Genomic DNA, 16,207 nt, shown 5'->3' with positions numbered 1-16,207 from the left:
CAACCACACTTAAATTTTCTTGTCTACAATGTCCAGATGTGACTGTGGGACTTTGCAAATGCTCTTCATTCTACCTGGTTCATTCTCTGCCCCCTTGTAACCCAGGCAGATAACTTCTAGTACCTGTATATGTTTTCACAAGTCCCTATGTTTATTACATCACAACACTTTCAAATTATTATGTTCTCTGTCTTTACTGTTAGCTCCAGAAGGGTGAGGGCTGTGTCTGAGTTGTTCAACATGGTTCCTCACACTGAACTCAGTGGCTGGTGCACACAGTAGGATTTTTCTCCCAGGTCAAAGGTAAAGCGTCTAAAGAAGTAGCCTATTTCTATGGTATCTCTCCTTTGGATTCTTTGACAAACATTAATATCTGAGCTCAAACAATGCTTTCCCTTAAGGGACATATTTATAGGGCTTTAAATCCCTTATAAATGTTAGGTTTTGGTTCCTTTTAAAAACCATTCTTATTTACACATGGAAGCATTTGAAAGATTTCTCTCATGAACTCTAATGTCTGCAGAAGGGCATTTTGATTAAAAACTCTTCTTACAGTAACCACCTTTATGGGTTTTCTCTTCCATGGAAGTCTTATTCATTAAACTGACCATCTCTTCCTCATGATTTGAGGAGTCTTATTTAAATTATTTAGAGATACAGTGCCCAGAGATGCAGACAACACAGAATTTAAGGCAGAAACAGCATTGACAATTGGTAAAGTGTATATATTAACCCAATCATACAAAGGAGAAAACAATATGGCAAAAAGGAGTAAGAAAAAAACCCACAATGTTCCTCCAACTGCATGCAATTATGACAAGTTTTCCTGTACTGATATTTTTAGAAAATTGAGTTCAAAATAAAAGCAGGTCAAAAGAATCTGCTAAATTCATCACGTAAATTGAAAAATCTAGTTAATTTATCATAATTTTCTCATTTTCTGAGTCTGACCCAGAAAAACCATCATGTAATGAATAGACCAATGGTTACCTGGCTGACTGAAGTGAAGTGAAAATTCTCAACTGTAGCTAAGTTACTATGCAATTTTGTAATGTTCCGATATATTCATGTATATTTTTTTCTAAAAATGCAGACCTCAAGACTTAACTATAGTCTATACATAATAGTAAGATTTTGATAATAACAAAATGTAAATACTTGCACATGGTCACAGAGCTCCTAAACCAAGCATGCTGCCCTAGCTTGCTGACAATATCTGAAATTCTCTTGAATGGGCACCCAGTGAGTTTTTGATCACCATCCAAAATAGTTAGGTCATCGTAGGAATGTGCTACATTGCAAAGTAATTCTTTTCTGTGAGCTAAAACCTATTTTGCTCAATAAAACAGGAAATTTTCTGTTCCAAACTTCAAATATATCTTTATCTACCACAGTGCTTCCTTTCTTTCCTCAGTACTCAAGGTTGAGGTGAGCTTCCTTCATTTCAAGACCAACCTTTCACCTGTGCTTTTTTCCTGGAACTTGTTTATTTAAATATTCACACTCTGTTATAGATCTTCAATAGTCCCCCTTCTACTATATCTTCAAACTTTCCCTCCCTGCTGGGTCATTATCTAGAAGCAAGCTCACTCTCTCCTGTCCTTTAAATGCCCACCCTTGGCTGTGCGTTACCCATTATTTCTCTGTCCTTCCCACTTTACAACCTCCACTACTTTGGGGGACTCTAGAGGTTTATAGTTCAGTCATTTCTATTTTGCACATTTTTCTAGGTTTCCTGGCTGTCCAGAATTTTGTGCCACTGAAACACTGGCAGCTAGGGCACCTTTTCACCAATCAGATAGTCCCCTTCAGGATCCTCGCCTTAATGTGAATTGCACAAAGAAGCAAAGGCTAGCAGGGCCTTCTACAGTCATCTAGAATTAGAATTCAGCTGCACAAGTTATCCCCACCTAAGGCTTCCACAACAATCTTGTGTTCCCATGGCTTCATGTGCCTCCCAAACAGACAACAGTAACCACTAAAACTGAAGCCCTATACCTATCTGCCCCAACCACCAGCCTGTGATGCCTCAAAGGCAGAAATCATTACTATCTTTTTTTCTCAGCATCTTTAAGTTTCTTTCTTTACAAATTATTTTTATTGGGGTAAAATATACATAAAATTTATCATTTTGAGTATACAGTTCAGTGACAGCAGTACATTTACACTGTTGGGTAATATAAATCCAATTCCAGAACTTTTCTCATCTTCCTCAACTGAAACTCTATACTTATTTAAAGAGGACCTCCCATTGCCCCTACCCCTAGTCCCTGGTAACTACTATTCTATTTGACTCATGTTTATATGGACAGTTTCTAGCATGTCGCCCCTCAGTGGTATGATCCCAATAACTGCAGAACTGAAGGAAATGAGTCTCTTTCTCCTTGAGCATCCCACAAAAGGACAAATTAGAAAAAAAAAATTTAAAGAGCTAAAATTTACAGAGGAATGATATGTATTATCACTGGAATTATTAGAACACTTGAATGATGTGTTAGCTAGAATTCTAAGTGTATGGCTATCTCAAACCACCATCTTGGCTCTCTAGCTAGCACAAATAAATATTGAGCACTTCTATTTTTAAGCGAATAAAATGACAAATATGAAGGAAAAAATCTACCTGAAAAAGAAACGTGTAACAAGTTTTTCCCCTCCACTCAAATATCTAAGACACCTGAATTGAGTTCATACTTCTTTCAGAATATATTCCCGTAGATACAAAAGGAAATGTAGGGATAGGAGAGTTTTCATAATCCACTTCTGTGTATGGAAGCTCTTGCATTTAAAAGAAATTATGTCCTAGAAATTTCCAAATTAATTTATTTGGTACTTACAGAACATATAAAAGATGGACCTTAAGGTCATAAGCCTTGAAAGGATTCTTAAATAGTGACTCCATATAGCAGATGAATAATTCCAAGTCCTCTTTCGTCCAGCACTGTATGTTCCAGTTTGCACCTGAATTAAAAATAAACTACATTAAATCTGAAAAACATTCTGAACAACTCAGTGAAAGAGAAGAACTAAATTAAATTTACCAGTGTTCTGATACAACTTCCACTGCCTATTCTGAGAGAAAAAGAACTGGCTCTAACCAGTGGTATGTATCTGCCCAAGTGATCTAGTCCCTTAGGCCTTCAGTTTCTTTTCTGGTAAAGTAAGAGACTTAAATTCAATTACTGCTTCTCAAACTCTTCTTATTTTTTTAATCTTGAACTACTTAAGTAGGACAAAAGACCTCAAAAGTCACCTAGTTCCGTTCATGCTTGCTTTCTAAGAGAAAAGAAAATATTCAATATCAAGATACGAGCACATGTGGAGCAGTATTTATGTGTCTGCTTTAGCAATAAAAGCAAAGTGATTCACATGTGAACAGTGATTCATGTCTTAAATTCTTGTTATTGTAAATTACAGGCCCCAGATATAACTGATGCAGGCATACTTTCACTGTGCACTGAAAAACTCACCTGGCAGTAAATTATTGGCGGGTTGTAATTTAAAAAGCAAGAATAGCAACAATCATAAATAATGGCTCACTTAAGACAACACTAACATATTCCCCAAACTTGAAGGATTTCTAGCTGGTAGGGATTTTACAACAGTGTTGAACCATTATGAAGTAAACAGCATGCGTGGCAGAATAATCAGCTGAAATCCTCGGTAACCACCACTTAACCTACCAATTTCAGTTACAAAAATTTAAAGTGAGAAGTGACTAGTTATGCAAGCTTTATTTATGTGTAAAACTGAAATCTACGGCATCATAGGGACACCTGGGTGGCTCAATCTGTTTGGCTCAGGTCACAATCTCACGGCTTGTGGGCTAGAGGCCCTTGTTGACAGCGAGAAGCCTACTTGGGATTCTCTCTCCCTCCCTCTCTCTCTCTACCCCTCCCTCCCTTGCTTCAACACACACCTGCACGTGCTCCCTCTCTCTCTCTCTCAAAAATAAATAAAACTTAAAAAAAAATCTATAACATCATAATCATTTCTCTTCAAAAGTGAAGAAAGTACTAACATTTTTTTGACCATTTCAAAGCTCATCACAAAGACCCTGCCTTAATAAGTTCATTCTTGGTATATCCATTGAATTGCTGGAATGGCTAGTTAATTTCCCCTACAAATTAAAAAAAAATGCTTCAATTAAAATTAAGTGAATGTTATGTGGCGCCTGGCTGGTTCAGCCAATTAAGCATCTGACGTTGGCTCAGGTCATGATCTCACGGCTTGTGGGTTTGAGCCCTGCATTGGGCTCTATGCTGACAGCTCAGGTCTGGAGCCTGCTTCGGATTCTGTGTCTCCCCCTCTCTTCCCCTCCCCCACTCGCATTCTGTCTCTCTCTCCCTCAAAAATAAATGAACATTAAAAAAATGTTTGATATTAATAAAAAATTAAGTGAATTTTATTAATCAATGGTTATGGACTCCATTGGAGACACTGGGAATTATTACTACTAACTTGTTTTAAAACTCTGATTTTATTGCATATTTATACTTTGTTCTTAAGCTGATTTCAATAAACCAGAGTGTTTCTTCCATCTAATCAGTGATGCTCAACCAGTGGCAATTTGGCCCTCAGGGACATCTGGCAATGTTTGGAGACATGTTTTGATTGTCACAACTGGGGAAGGAGCTACTTGTATCTAGGTAGAAGCCAGGGATGTTGCTAAACGTCCTACAATGCACAGAACAGCCCCCCCCCATACCCAAGAATTGTCAGGCCCAAAATGTTAATAAGGTTGAGGTTGAGAAATTCTGATTAACCTTTAACAGAAGTGCTATATTTATGCTTGCCTTTACTTTCATACTGTAGGTCTCTTTGTATTACTGAGTCAATGGATGCTGTTCTGTTAGCTTTTCCAGAAGGCTTGGAAATAATTTTGTTGTTTAGATTTCCAGATGTAGAATTATTAATTATGCTAACTACATTCAGTGTGCATTATACTTCAACAACAAAACCCCCTTGATTTAAAACATGGATTGGCTGGGGCACCTGGGTGGCTCAGTCGGTGAAGCCGCCGACTTCAGCTCAGGTCATGATCTCGCGGTCCGTGAGTTCGAGCCCTGCGTCGGGCTCTGTGCTGACAGCTCAGAGCCTGGAGCCTGTTTCAGATTCTGTGTCTCCCTCTCTCTGACCCTCCCCCACTCATGCTCTGTCTCTCTCTCAAAAAATAAATAAATGTTAAAAAAAAATTTTTAAAAATAAAAAAAAAAAACATGGATTGGCTGCAGAGAGATTCTTTGCTTGAACAAATATTATTCATAAATGCTTTAAAATTTAACTACTTCTGATGTGCCTGGCTAGCTAAGTCTGTAGCGCATGCAACGCTTGATCTCAGGGTTGTGAGTTCAAGCCCCATGGTGGGTGTAGAGATTACTTTAAAAACTTTTTTTAATCTTAAAAAATTTTTTAACTAATTCAACAGTTGAATGTTTTGAATATTTAATATATTTAACAAAATAAGGGGTGATTTTTCTATTTTAAAGCAAATTTAGTGGTGCCTGGGTGGCTTGGTCAGTTGAGAATCCAACTCTTGGTTTTGGCTTAGGTCATGATCCCAGGGTCATGGGATTGCACCCACATTGGACCCTGGGCTGAGTATGGAGCCTGTTTAAGATTCTCTCTCCCTCTTTCTCTCTCTACCCCTTTCCTCTACACATGCTCTCTCTCTAAAATAAAAAATAATAATAATAAAATAAGGCAAACTTAGAAGATTACAAAAAAACTGACTTACAGGGTATAGGTAAGAGTTCCCTCATTACATTTTTCTTTTATTTTTATAACATATCAAATAATTTGGGGCTCATTAATTTGGTCACATAACAAATCATAATTTTATTACTAATATAAAATGATGATATGTGTTAAGAATCCCATCCATAAGACATCTATTTTACACAAGTTTCAGAAAACGAAAACATTTTGTTTAAAACAGTTAAAATAACATCTAATGCTCACAACATTAAAATACTTACCTATTTGTTGGAAAACTAAAGAATTCACTGTTGCAACAAATGCCTTCCCTTCCACGTCATCTGCATGTACAGAACAGTTTTTATCTTCCTCGCTCCAAAGACAACAGTGAAAAGTTGTTTTGGAAGATAAATTAGAAAAGTAGGTACTACTTGAATTAAATTTAGCTTCAACAACTGCCTCATAATGTTCATTCACATTTGAAGTGTTCTTTGACATTCCAGTAGGCAAGAGAAAGTCATAGGTTGTATTTGGTGGCATGCACGACAACTTAAATCTCCAGGGAGTAATTGGGTATGCCAAGTTAAATGCAGTTATCAAATAAATAAATTCTGTCAGGTATTAAAAAAGACACATAGAAAAATAATTAATCACTTTGACTAAGACATAAATAGGAAGTATCTAAGATTAAACCATGTAGTGCTCAGTAGTATTTAACTTAGTGCCCAATCCGTGCCTAATGCACAGCTCTGGGTTTCCATTACACAACGTATTATACATTAGTTCATAGAGATAACTTCACTCTTAGCACCTCTTTTTGGAAATTCATGCTTCATTTTCCTCATGAATCTAGCATTCTATATTTATATTTTAATGAAAAAACTATAGCTTAATATTTCAATTACCTTTTCTAAAAAAATATTCTAATGAACTTCCAGTATAAGAGAGAAATAGCTGAATATGCAATTATATAAGCAAGTATTAAAGTTCTGTTTTAATATTTTTTTATTTTTTTTAATGTGTATTTATCCATTTTTGAGAGAGACAGAGAGCATGAATGGGGGAGGGACAGAGAGAGGGAGACACAGAATCTGAAGCAAGCTCCAGGCTCTGAGCTGTCAGCACAGAGCCCGACGCGGGGCTTGAACTCGCGAATCACAAGATCATGACCTGAGCTGAAATCAGACGTTTAATGGACTGGACCACCTAGGCACCCCTATTTTAATATTTCTTAAAGAGAATAATACCAAAATGTTAGCACTATGAGTGCTTTTCAAAGAGTTTGCTTTCAACATCAGGACAGCTGGATGATCTCTTCTGCCCATGATCCTCAAATATATGACATCATTGAAGGCATGTCCTTAATGTACTCTCCAAGAATCAATGTACAAAGACAAGAAAATTCCATTGCTGATTAAAGACAATTCTCACCTTTTTAGACATAAAAAAAAATTAAGAATAATCATATAATCCCATACTCAAAAACTCTCAAAAGTGGTAATTTTTTAGGAATTGTCTGAAAATTATAATAATAAATTCTCAATAATTCTTTCTTTTACAAGCTACTCAAATAATCCAACAGCTGTGTTGCCTCATATACAAACTAATGCAGAATGAGAATTCTGAGAATTTAGCATAGATTTGCATGGAATGAGAAGTTTGAAGAATTAGGGTAAATGTAAAAATATAAGAAAATACCAATTTTTAAAAACCGAATTCACAAAAATGATGTTTCAAACTATAAAAGTAAAACATGTAAAAATATTTAAGCAATATGTAGGTAACAACTGTTAAAGTTTGGTTTCTAAACTTTTCCATAAAAATAAATTAACATAAAAATGTATCAGATGCAGGGGCACCTGGGTGGCTCTTCAGTTAAGCATCCAACTCTTGATTTCAGCTCAGGTCACAATCTCATGAGATCCAGCCCCACTAGTCAAGATTCTCATTCTCTCTCTCTCTCTCTCTCTCTCTCACTCTCTCTCTCTCTCTCTCTTCCTCTGCTCCTCCTCCACACTCGTACACTCATTCTCTCTCTCTCTCTCAAAATAAAAAAAATTAAAATGTATCAGATGCAAAAAAATAAGATAAAATAAGAATATATCAGATGCCTAAATTAAGCCAAATATGACTAACATGACTAATATTATTTTGCCCACACTGACAACAATTAGGTATCATACATTATCAAAAGTGACCCCTCATTACAATTGTGTTCCTTTGGACTTCAATCTTTCTAATATATGTTTCTGAAATCAGAACATGTCAATAAAAAATAAAATAGATTATTTCTTTGGTTTTACAAAACCATCAATATTTGTTGGTATTAATTAAAAGCATTATTTTCTAGCTGCATATGGAAGATTCAGTTGGCTGAACTGAAATGAGGCTAAAATCCTCAAAGAAGTCTTTGAAATTTAAAATGTAATAATGAATGTCATAGACATAATGACTATTGAATCAGCTTAATTAAAAGATGATTCTATTTTTGCATGTTTGTTTTGCAAATAATATTTCTTTCCCTCCAGATGAACCCTAAACAACAGAAACCAGAATTTATTTCTGGAGGCATATGTTATCATGGTAACAACATCCCAAGAACTCTTCTGATTCACAAGACTTCATCAAACAACAAATCTTTTGGAAAGCCAATGTGAAACACGTTGAATGGAGTCTAATAAAAGCTAGAGAATATAAGAGAGAATGAGTATGTTGCTACTTTTAGATAGTCCCTTGTGGCATAGTTGTTTTGTTTTTTGTTTTGTTTTGTTTTGTTTTGAAATCTGTCAACAGTGGGGTTATCCTGGGTATTTGCTGTAAATATACAGATGGCAACAATGAGAAAGAACAGTATGCACAACAAGGAAAACTAGTAGAGAAGCTCATAAGAGCGCCTTCAGTTTGGATTAGCCAAGGAGAGGCTCAGAACTCACTGACACATAGCTGGACAGCTTGAGGAGCTCCCAATATGGTTGCCAGATAAAATGTTGTGTTTTTTTTTTAAATAGCCTGACTTTAATTTTAAAAATGGAACATAACCTAAATTAGATGATTTGAGGTTTTTTTAAGTCAGAATATCTCTAGAGTGCGGTCAGAAACAAGTGAGAATAGTATGCTCAAAATTGGCAATATGAGTGACTAATTTCAAACAGAAGCATGCTATTAGTTAAAATCAAGACATTTAAAAAAATCTATAAGCTTTCTCTTGAGGATATTCCTGCAATGGATAGGAGGGAGACTAGTATACATTTAAACTCTGAAAGCATTCTTCTGGTGGTATTCAGGATGGAAATTTTAAAGATATACACCATCCCTTGGTAATATCCCTTTATAACATTATACTTGACATTGTCTACTGGAGTTCTAATGTGAAATAACATTTAAAATGGCATGTCCCTTCCATTTGAGAATAAATCCATTATTTTGTCATAGTCATATATTTTAAATATTATCACCAAGTTAAACAGCTCCTTGATAGAGAACTAAAGTTTTGGCTATAACATGATATATATACATTTATAATTTAATAATACTACATTTACTAAATTAAAATTAAAACATTTAAGTGTCACTGTATCTTGTTTCTACACATGCATAAGGGTGTTAGTATGCATACATAAATTTCTGTACCATAAAAAAAAAACAAAGTTAAAAAGCAAACAATGGGCAGGAAGAAAAATTTGCATAATATTAAATAGTTACAGGCTTGTGATGATTAAGGTTATGTGTCAACTTGTCTAGGTTCATGGGGTGCTCAGTCATTTGGTCAAACATTATTCTGGGTGTATCTGTGAGGATGTCTGGATGAACTTAACAACTGAATCAGTAAAATGAGTAAAGCAGATTGCCCTCCGTAAGGTAGACAGGCCTCATGATCGATTGGAGACCTGAATAGAGCAAAAAGGCTGAGTTAAAGGGAACTCCTACTGCCTGACTGACATCAGTCTTTTCCTTCCTTTGGACCCAAACTGAAACATCAGCTCTTCTTGCATCTGAAGCCTTCCAGTGTCCAGACTGGAACTTGTATCATCAGTTCTCCTGGGTTTCCAGCCTGGCAACTACAGGTCACGGGACTTCTCAACCTCCACAATCTTGTGAGTCAATCCTTATAATAAATCTCTTTCTCTCTATATATAAATCCTACCGGTTCTGTTTCTCTGGAAAACCCTGACTAATACAGTACTAAATATCAATTACATTTTAGAAAATCCTAAAAATCACTAAGACAGAATCCAACCACAAAATGGCCAAAGTGTATGATTTAGAAAATCACATAAGAAATATAAATGGTCCATAAACAGTGCTCAACCTTGCAAACAGCCAAATAAATAAAACTGAAATGGGTTGCTATGTTTTGCTTATATGACAGAGCAGAAAGACAAAAGAATGATAGTATACATCTTTGACAGAAATGCAATGGGCTGGCATTCATATATCTGTGGTGGTACCACAAATGCTACAAAGCTTTGTGGAGATTTCACAGTATTCATCAAATTTTAAAATGTGGATACTATGTAATAGAGAATTCCTCCTTAACAACTAATCAGCAGGAATATTCTTCCAAATATACAAAGATATAGATACAGATATATGGATTTCAATACAGCATTATTTGCTACAGTAAGAGAAATGTCTATCAATGGGGAATTGGTGAAATAAATTAATAATTTAAAGTATATTCATACAGATCATTGTTGTGCAACCATTAAATGAATAAGCATATCAGTAAATACTCAGTAAAAAAAATGTTATCATAATAAATTGAAAAACTATTAAGTAGAAAAAAACAAAAAACGATATGTATAGACCAATTCTATTTTTGTAACCATAGATATGGATTGTGTGTGTTTGTATGTGTTATGGTTCTGGAAAGCTACACATCAGGTTATTCCCAGGAGATTGGGAAGTGTTTTTATTTTCACACTTATGCTTTTGTTTGGTTTGTATTTTTAATCATAAGCATGAGAATTCCGAACTGTGGACAGGAAATTCTGCTAGCCAATAAAAGAAACAACATCTCCAACAGCAAAATCTCTTATATACGGACATTTAAAAAGCAGATAACTTACCCCAATGTAACAAAGCCACACAGAATTTTTGACAAATCATCTTACTTCAGAGAGTAGACCTGAAAAACAGCACATCGAAAACAAATACATACACACACACATGCACAAAAACACCTGACATCTATATAAGCTGTCTGGGAAAATATAAAAGGAAAAGGATTATGAACGAGTCTTTAAATTTAATCCTCTATAATACTCTGCATCAATATCAGAGAAGTGTCTCGCATTAAAGTATAGCTACACATTAAAGGTTTACTCCTGTGTACCTATCTTACACAATTAAAATATAAGCTACATATTCATATACAGCATAATCAAACATTTTTCAATGTTCCTTTATGCCATGACAAACGAGGACAGGCATCAAAGGATAAGACTATATTTTTAACTGAACAAAAGTGTTCATAATGTTAATGAAATATGTACTACCATTAATAGCACAGTCTTTTTTTTTATAGCTCAGTTCTTAAATTTCTCTTATTTTCTAAAGCCTTTATCTTTATTATGATACTACAAAGTCAAACAGTTATAGCATAGGTAATCACTGTACATTTGTTTCCAAAAAAAGAGGAGGAAATTTTCCAGTATGTTTTTAGAAACTCCCACCATTTATTTGCAGATAAAGCAATATTCACATTGGAGAGTTATTAGAGTAATTCAAGGAAAGGCTGACGGCTTAATATATCCAAATGATAGGGTGACTTCAAGAGATAAGCTTTCCCATGAAGTCTCCTCATTTTTAAATACATCATGAATGAGATTATTCTTACCAGTATATCATGAATGGTAGCATAATTTTAATATATTGGGATTCAATTTGTAATGAAACCATAAAGGCTTTTGTTGTTCCAGGGTTTTTTGTTATCTCAAACTGGGGATTCAGTTCACTACACAAAAGTTAATCTGAGTTAAAAAGTTCTGAATTAGGTGTCAGGAGTCTTGAATGTCAATCTGGAGTCTTTGACCAGCTGTAGGACTTGGCACTTCAACACTCTAGACCTCACGTTCCTCATCTACAAATCCTCCTGATGGATGAGCTCAACAATCCCTTTCAGAGATGCTCATGATTCTGAGAGATTTTATTTTAAAATAGAAATCACAGCTTTACACAAAGATATTTTCAAATATCAAGTAAGAAAGATGTCTCATAAGTCATTACTGACAATTGGTACCATGTGATGAGTAAACAGAAAAACGTACTTGTTTAGTTCACAACTTAATAACTCTCAGGAGGAAAATGGATGAGTATAAACATTTTGTAGTCTGGTCAATTTGTTTTTCAGCCTCTTGCTTTTTCATCAGAAGTTTGGTTCTTTATATACTGACATCACAGTGTGTCTTCAGGATTTCTAAAAATCAGTTTAGTGTTTGGAATCCTCATTATCTAATCATATGATTTTTTTTTTTTGCTACCTGTTTCTGGTACAACATTTTCTCATAAAATAAACCCAAGAGCAAGTTTCATAATCAGGATGTGTCATAGATACAACATATCATTTAACTAAGTGTTTTGAATGAACTGTCTGGTGACAAGTAATTCAGTCCAACAACAGATTTGACTCACTTTTAACTCAACTGATCTGCTGAGTCAAGTGACCAAACAGACCAGGGTTTTTTTGCTTATATAAGACAAGCATTATTTTCTTTAATGTTCCATGCAAAACACAAACTATTCTGATGGTTTGAATTCTGGTAGTCAGGTTTCACTCTTACATAACAGAGAAATAATCACAGATATGAAAAAGGCATAGATGAAACCTTGAAGAGAGTGTGAAAGGTGGTACCTTACACAGACCCAATGAGACAAATATTTAAATGACCGACACTGTACCAGAAATGAATAATAAGGAGATTTGCAAAAATACAAATAATACAGAAAAAAGGAACAGAAGTTTCTAAACTGTGAGAAAAAAAAATCAAGTAAAGGGAAAACTAATGGTAAGGTGGCCAAAATAAGTATAATACACAAAATGCCATTAATTTGAATTCGGTTTTTAAAGATGAGCTATTGGGGCACTTGGGTGGCTCAGCTGGTTAAGTTTTGGACTTCAGCTCAGGTCATGATCTCACTGCTCATGGGTTCAAGCCCCACATCAGGCCCTGTGCTGACAGCTCACAGCCTGGAGCCTGCTTGATTCTGTCTCTCTCTCTCTCTCTCTTTCTCTGCCCCTTCCCTGCTTGTGCTCTCTCAAAAATTAAAAAAAAGTTAAAAAAAATTTAAAGATAAGCTACTGATTTCCCTTATGCTTTCTTATGGTCAAATTGGTCAATTACAAATTCAGAGTACTCAAAATAAAACGTAACCAACAGCTTAGGGGAAATGTTCAAATAATCCTAACAGTAAGAACAGAAAGAAATTTTGCCTGAGTAACTTCAAAACAGGTAACATCCTCATGAACACTCTCACAATACCAGAGTTTCATGTGAACCTCAAAATCCAATAATTTCTCAGCCCCTCCATTGCCAATACCCTATTCTAAGTCACCATTATCTCTCCCTGGACAGTCGGAAGGGCCTCCTAACTGGTCTCCCTGCTGTTGCCCTTACTCTCCAGTTCAGTCTATTCTCAATGCTGCAGCCAGAGTGGTCTTGTTAACACATAGGTCAGATCATGCCTGTCTTACCCCAAACACGGTCGTACTCTCCTTTTCACTCTGCGTAAAAGTCCGAGCCCTGCATAGAACTACAAGGTCCTGGATCTCTACTGCCTCTCTGACCTCATCAACCACTGCTCTTCTCTTTGTTCAAGTCACCTTCTCAGAGGAGCCTTTCCTGACTAGCCCATCTACAATTTCAACCCAGCATGTCATATCTGCTGAATTTTCTTATTATTACTTCACACTGTCTAATGTGAATATGACTTGTTTTTCTTGTTTATTGTTTAACTCTCCCCACTAGAATATAAACTCCACTAGACCAAGGGATTTTTTTTACTATCCTTTCACCATTATATCCTTCTCACATAGAAGCCTGCCTCTCACATAGTAGGGGCTCTCTATACACTCACTGAATGCGTGAGTGAATGAATGCATGATATGACTCTTTCTTGATATATTCTTAAAAATAGGCTGGTAGCATCATACCAAGAAAATAACAGCAATCTTTAAAAGAGGTGTTCTGTGGAGAGCAAAGATGTGATACACACACACACACACACACGAATATTATACAACCATAAAAAAGGATGAGATCCTGCATTTGTTACAACATGGATGCTACGTGTAGTAAGTTAAACTGGGAGAGACAAATACCATATGATTTCACTCATGTGGAATCTAAAAAACAAAACAAAGGAATACACAAACCAAAAGTAGAATAAGACCTCTAAATACAGAGAACTGATGTTTGCCAGGGGGGAGCTGGGGGGATGGGCAAAATGGGTGAAGGAGAGTGGGAGATATAGGCTTCCAGTTATGGAATGAATATGTCACAGGAATAAAAGTCATAGCATAAGGAATATAGTCAAGGATATTGTAATAATGTTATATGGTGACAGATGGTAGTTACAGTTGTGGTGAACATAGCATAATGTATAAACTTATTGAATCACTATGTTGTACATCTAAAACTAATGTAATTTTATGTGTCAACTATATTCAAATTAAAAAAAAATTAAAGAGGCATTCTAATAAAAACCCATCTTTGAGAACCAGATTTAATTCCAGAGAAAATTTCAGAATGGTGATTCTTAACCATTTTTAAATATGCATCTTGTTGAGAAGTTGGTGAGAGCAAGGTACCAACTGCCAGGAAGAGACACATATACACAAAATTACACCTATAATATCAGAGGGTTAACAAATTCTCTGAAATTTATTCAAAGCTCCCATATTAAGTCCTGATGTAGCTAAATGAACAGAGTTCACACTCCTCCATCAATCCTCCATAAGTATAGCTCCTATGAATCGAGCCATTGATAGACACCGAATTGTGAGGAGTTTGAGATAATATTGCCTAACATTCCCCCTGGAATGTAGTCATTCTATGTTGACAGTTAAAACACTTAAGTGTTTTATTTGAAATCTCCATAAAGTATACAAAGATTCATCCACAGTCTGATCTAAATGATCCCTCCATAATACCTGGACGTGCAGTCAGTAATTCAAATTTCATCTTTTTCTATAATTTTTTTAATGTTTATTTTTGAGAGAGAGAGAGAAATAGAGACAGTGTGAGTGGGGGAGGGGCAGAGAGAGAGAAGAAGACAGAATCTGAAGCAGGCTCCAGGCTCTGAGCTGTCAGCAAAAAGCCTGATGCAGAGCTACAATTCATGAACCACAAGATCATGACCTGAGCCAAAGTTGTACACTTAACTGACTCATAATACAACAGAGTAAGCATATTATATCACTAACTCTTCAGCTATTACTATCATGGAAAATTCTTTGTGTATTTTTATGTATAAAATTCTACTTAAATATAAAGCAGAATAGTCTCAATTAATGTTTGAATGAGTGGGAAGAAAAAGAAATTATTTACAACTTGCTCTAATGATCTCACCAAGTCTCTAGTTTGTAGAAAAGTTTATGAGTAAGAAAAGCAATTCTGACAATTCTGTTGTCTTGATGAGTAAACTCAATGAGTTCCATCTGCCACTAATTCTTGCTTTTACTTTCTGCTAGAGAGGCACCCATCTTTCACTTAAAAAACAACATTTAAGTATTTTGTTTAAATATAAATGAAAAACACTATTTCTTCAAGTGTCAAAATAAATATAGCTTGGTCTAGCTCTACTAACCTTGTTATCTTAGTTCTGTTTACTTTTATTTCTTCACTTAGGACAGAAATTGGTCATGTTATTCCTTCCCATTATGTAGTTGTCAAAGACTTAAATTTTTCTTTAATTTTTATTTATTTATTTGTTCTTATTTTAGAGGGAGAAAGAGAGTATGTGCATGGGGGTAGAGGAACAGAGGGGAAGAGAGAGATAGAATCCCAAGCAGGCTCCACACTTAGCATGGAGCTCGATGTGGGGCCCGATCCCACGACCCTAGGATCATGACCTGAGCCAAAACCAAGAGTGAGTCACTGAACCAACTGAGCCACCAGGTGCCCCTGCTCAACTTTTAAAATCAAGCTTAGAAGATCAAAACATAATATAGGAGTGCCTGGGTGGCTCAGTCAGTTAAGCAACCCACTCTTAATTTCAGCTCAGGTCATGACCCCAGGGTCATGGAATTGAGCCCCATGTTGGACTCCTGAGTGTGGAGCCTGCTTGGGATTTTCTCTCTCCTCCTCTGCCCCTCTATCCCCAGCATGCACACGCATGCTCTCTCTCTCTCTCCACCTCTAAAATTAAAAAATAAAAAAAAAACTTTCATCATCTTGGCATAAGCATTTGTCACTTTGAAAACTTAATTTCAAGTGTTTTAATTTCTAATGACTCTGTGTGATCTTGTTGCAAATTAATTCCTTGAAAATGAAGAGGGATGAGCTATGATTCG

The 16,207-nt window shown here is 35.6% G+C and overlaps 1 protein-coding gene across 9 annotated transcripts in view; it reads right to left on the bottom strand.

Annotated features, from left to right (window-relative positions):
* LEPR (leptin receptor) overlaps nt 1–16,207 on the bottom strand; it is a 135,597-nt gene that overhangs the window by 62,504 nt on the left and 56,886 nt on the right. For all 9 annotated transcript variants that reach the window (XR_008294928.1, XM_053214192.1, XM_053214191.1 and 6 more), the window contains 3 exons: nt 10,764–10,822; nt 5,976–6,305; nt 2,835–2,958 (listed from right to left, as the gene is read on the bottom strand). Coding sequence is in view for 8 of the 9 variants with exons in the window: in XM_053214192.1 (XP_053070167.1) it covers nt 2,835–2,958; nt 5,976–6,305; nt 10,764–10,803 (494 nt within the window). In the remaining variant the exon portion in view is untranslated. The remainder of the gene's footprint in view (nt 1–2,834; nt 2,959–5,975; nt 6,306–10,763; nt 10,823–16,207) is intronic.

This window comes from Acinonyx jubatus, chromosome C1, assembly GCF_027475565.1.
Source record: "Acinonyx jubatus isolate Ajub_Pintada_27869175 chromosome C1, VMU_Ajub_asm_v1.0, whole genome shotgun sequence".
Classification (NCBI taxonomy): Eukaryota; Metazoa; Chordata; class Mammalia; order Carnivora; family Felidae; genus Acinonyx; species Acinonyx jubatus.
This window is presented reverse-complemented; position numbering and strand designations above follow the sequence as displayed.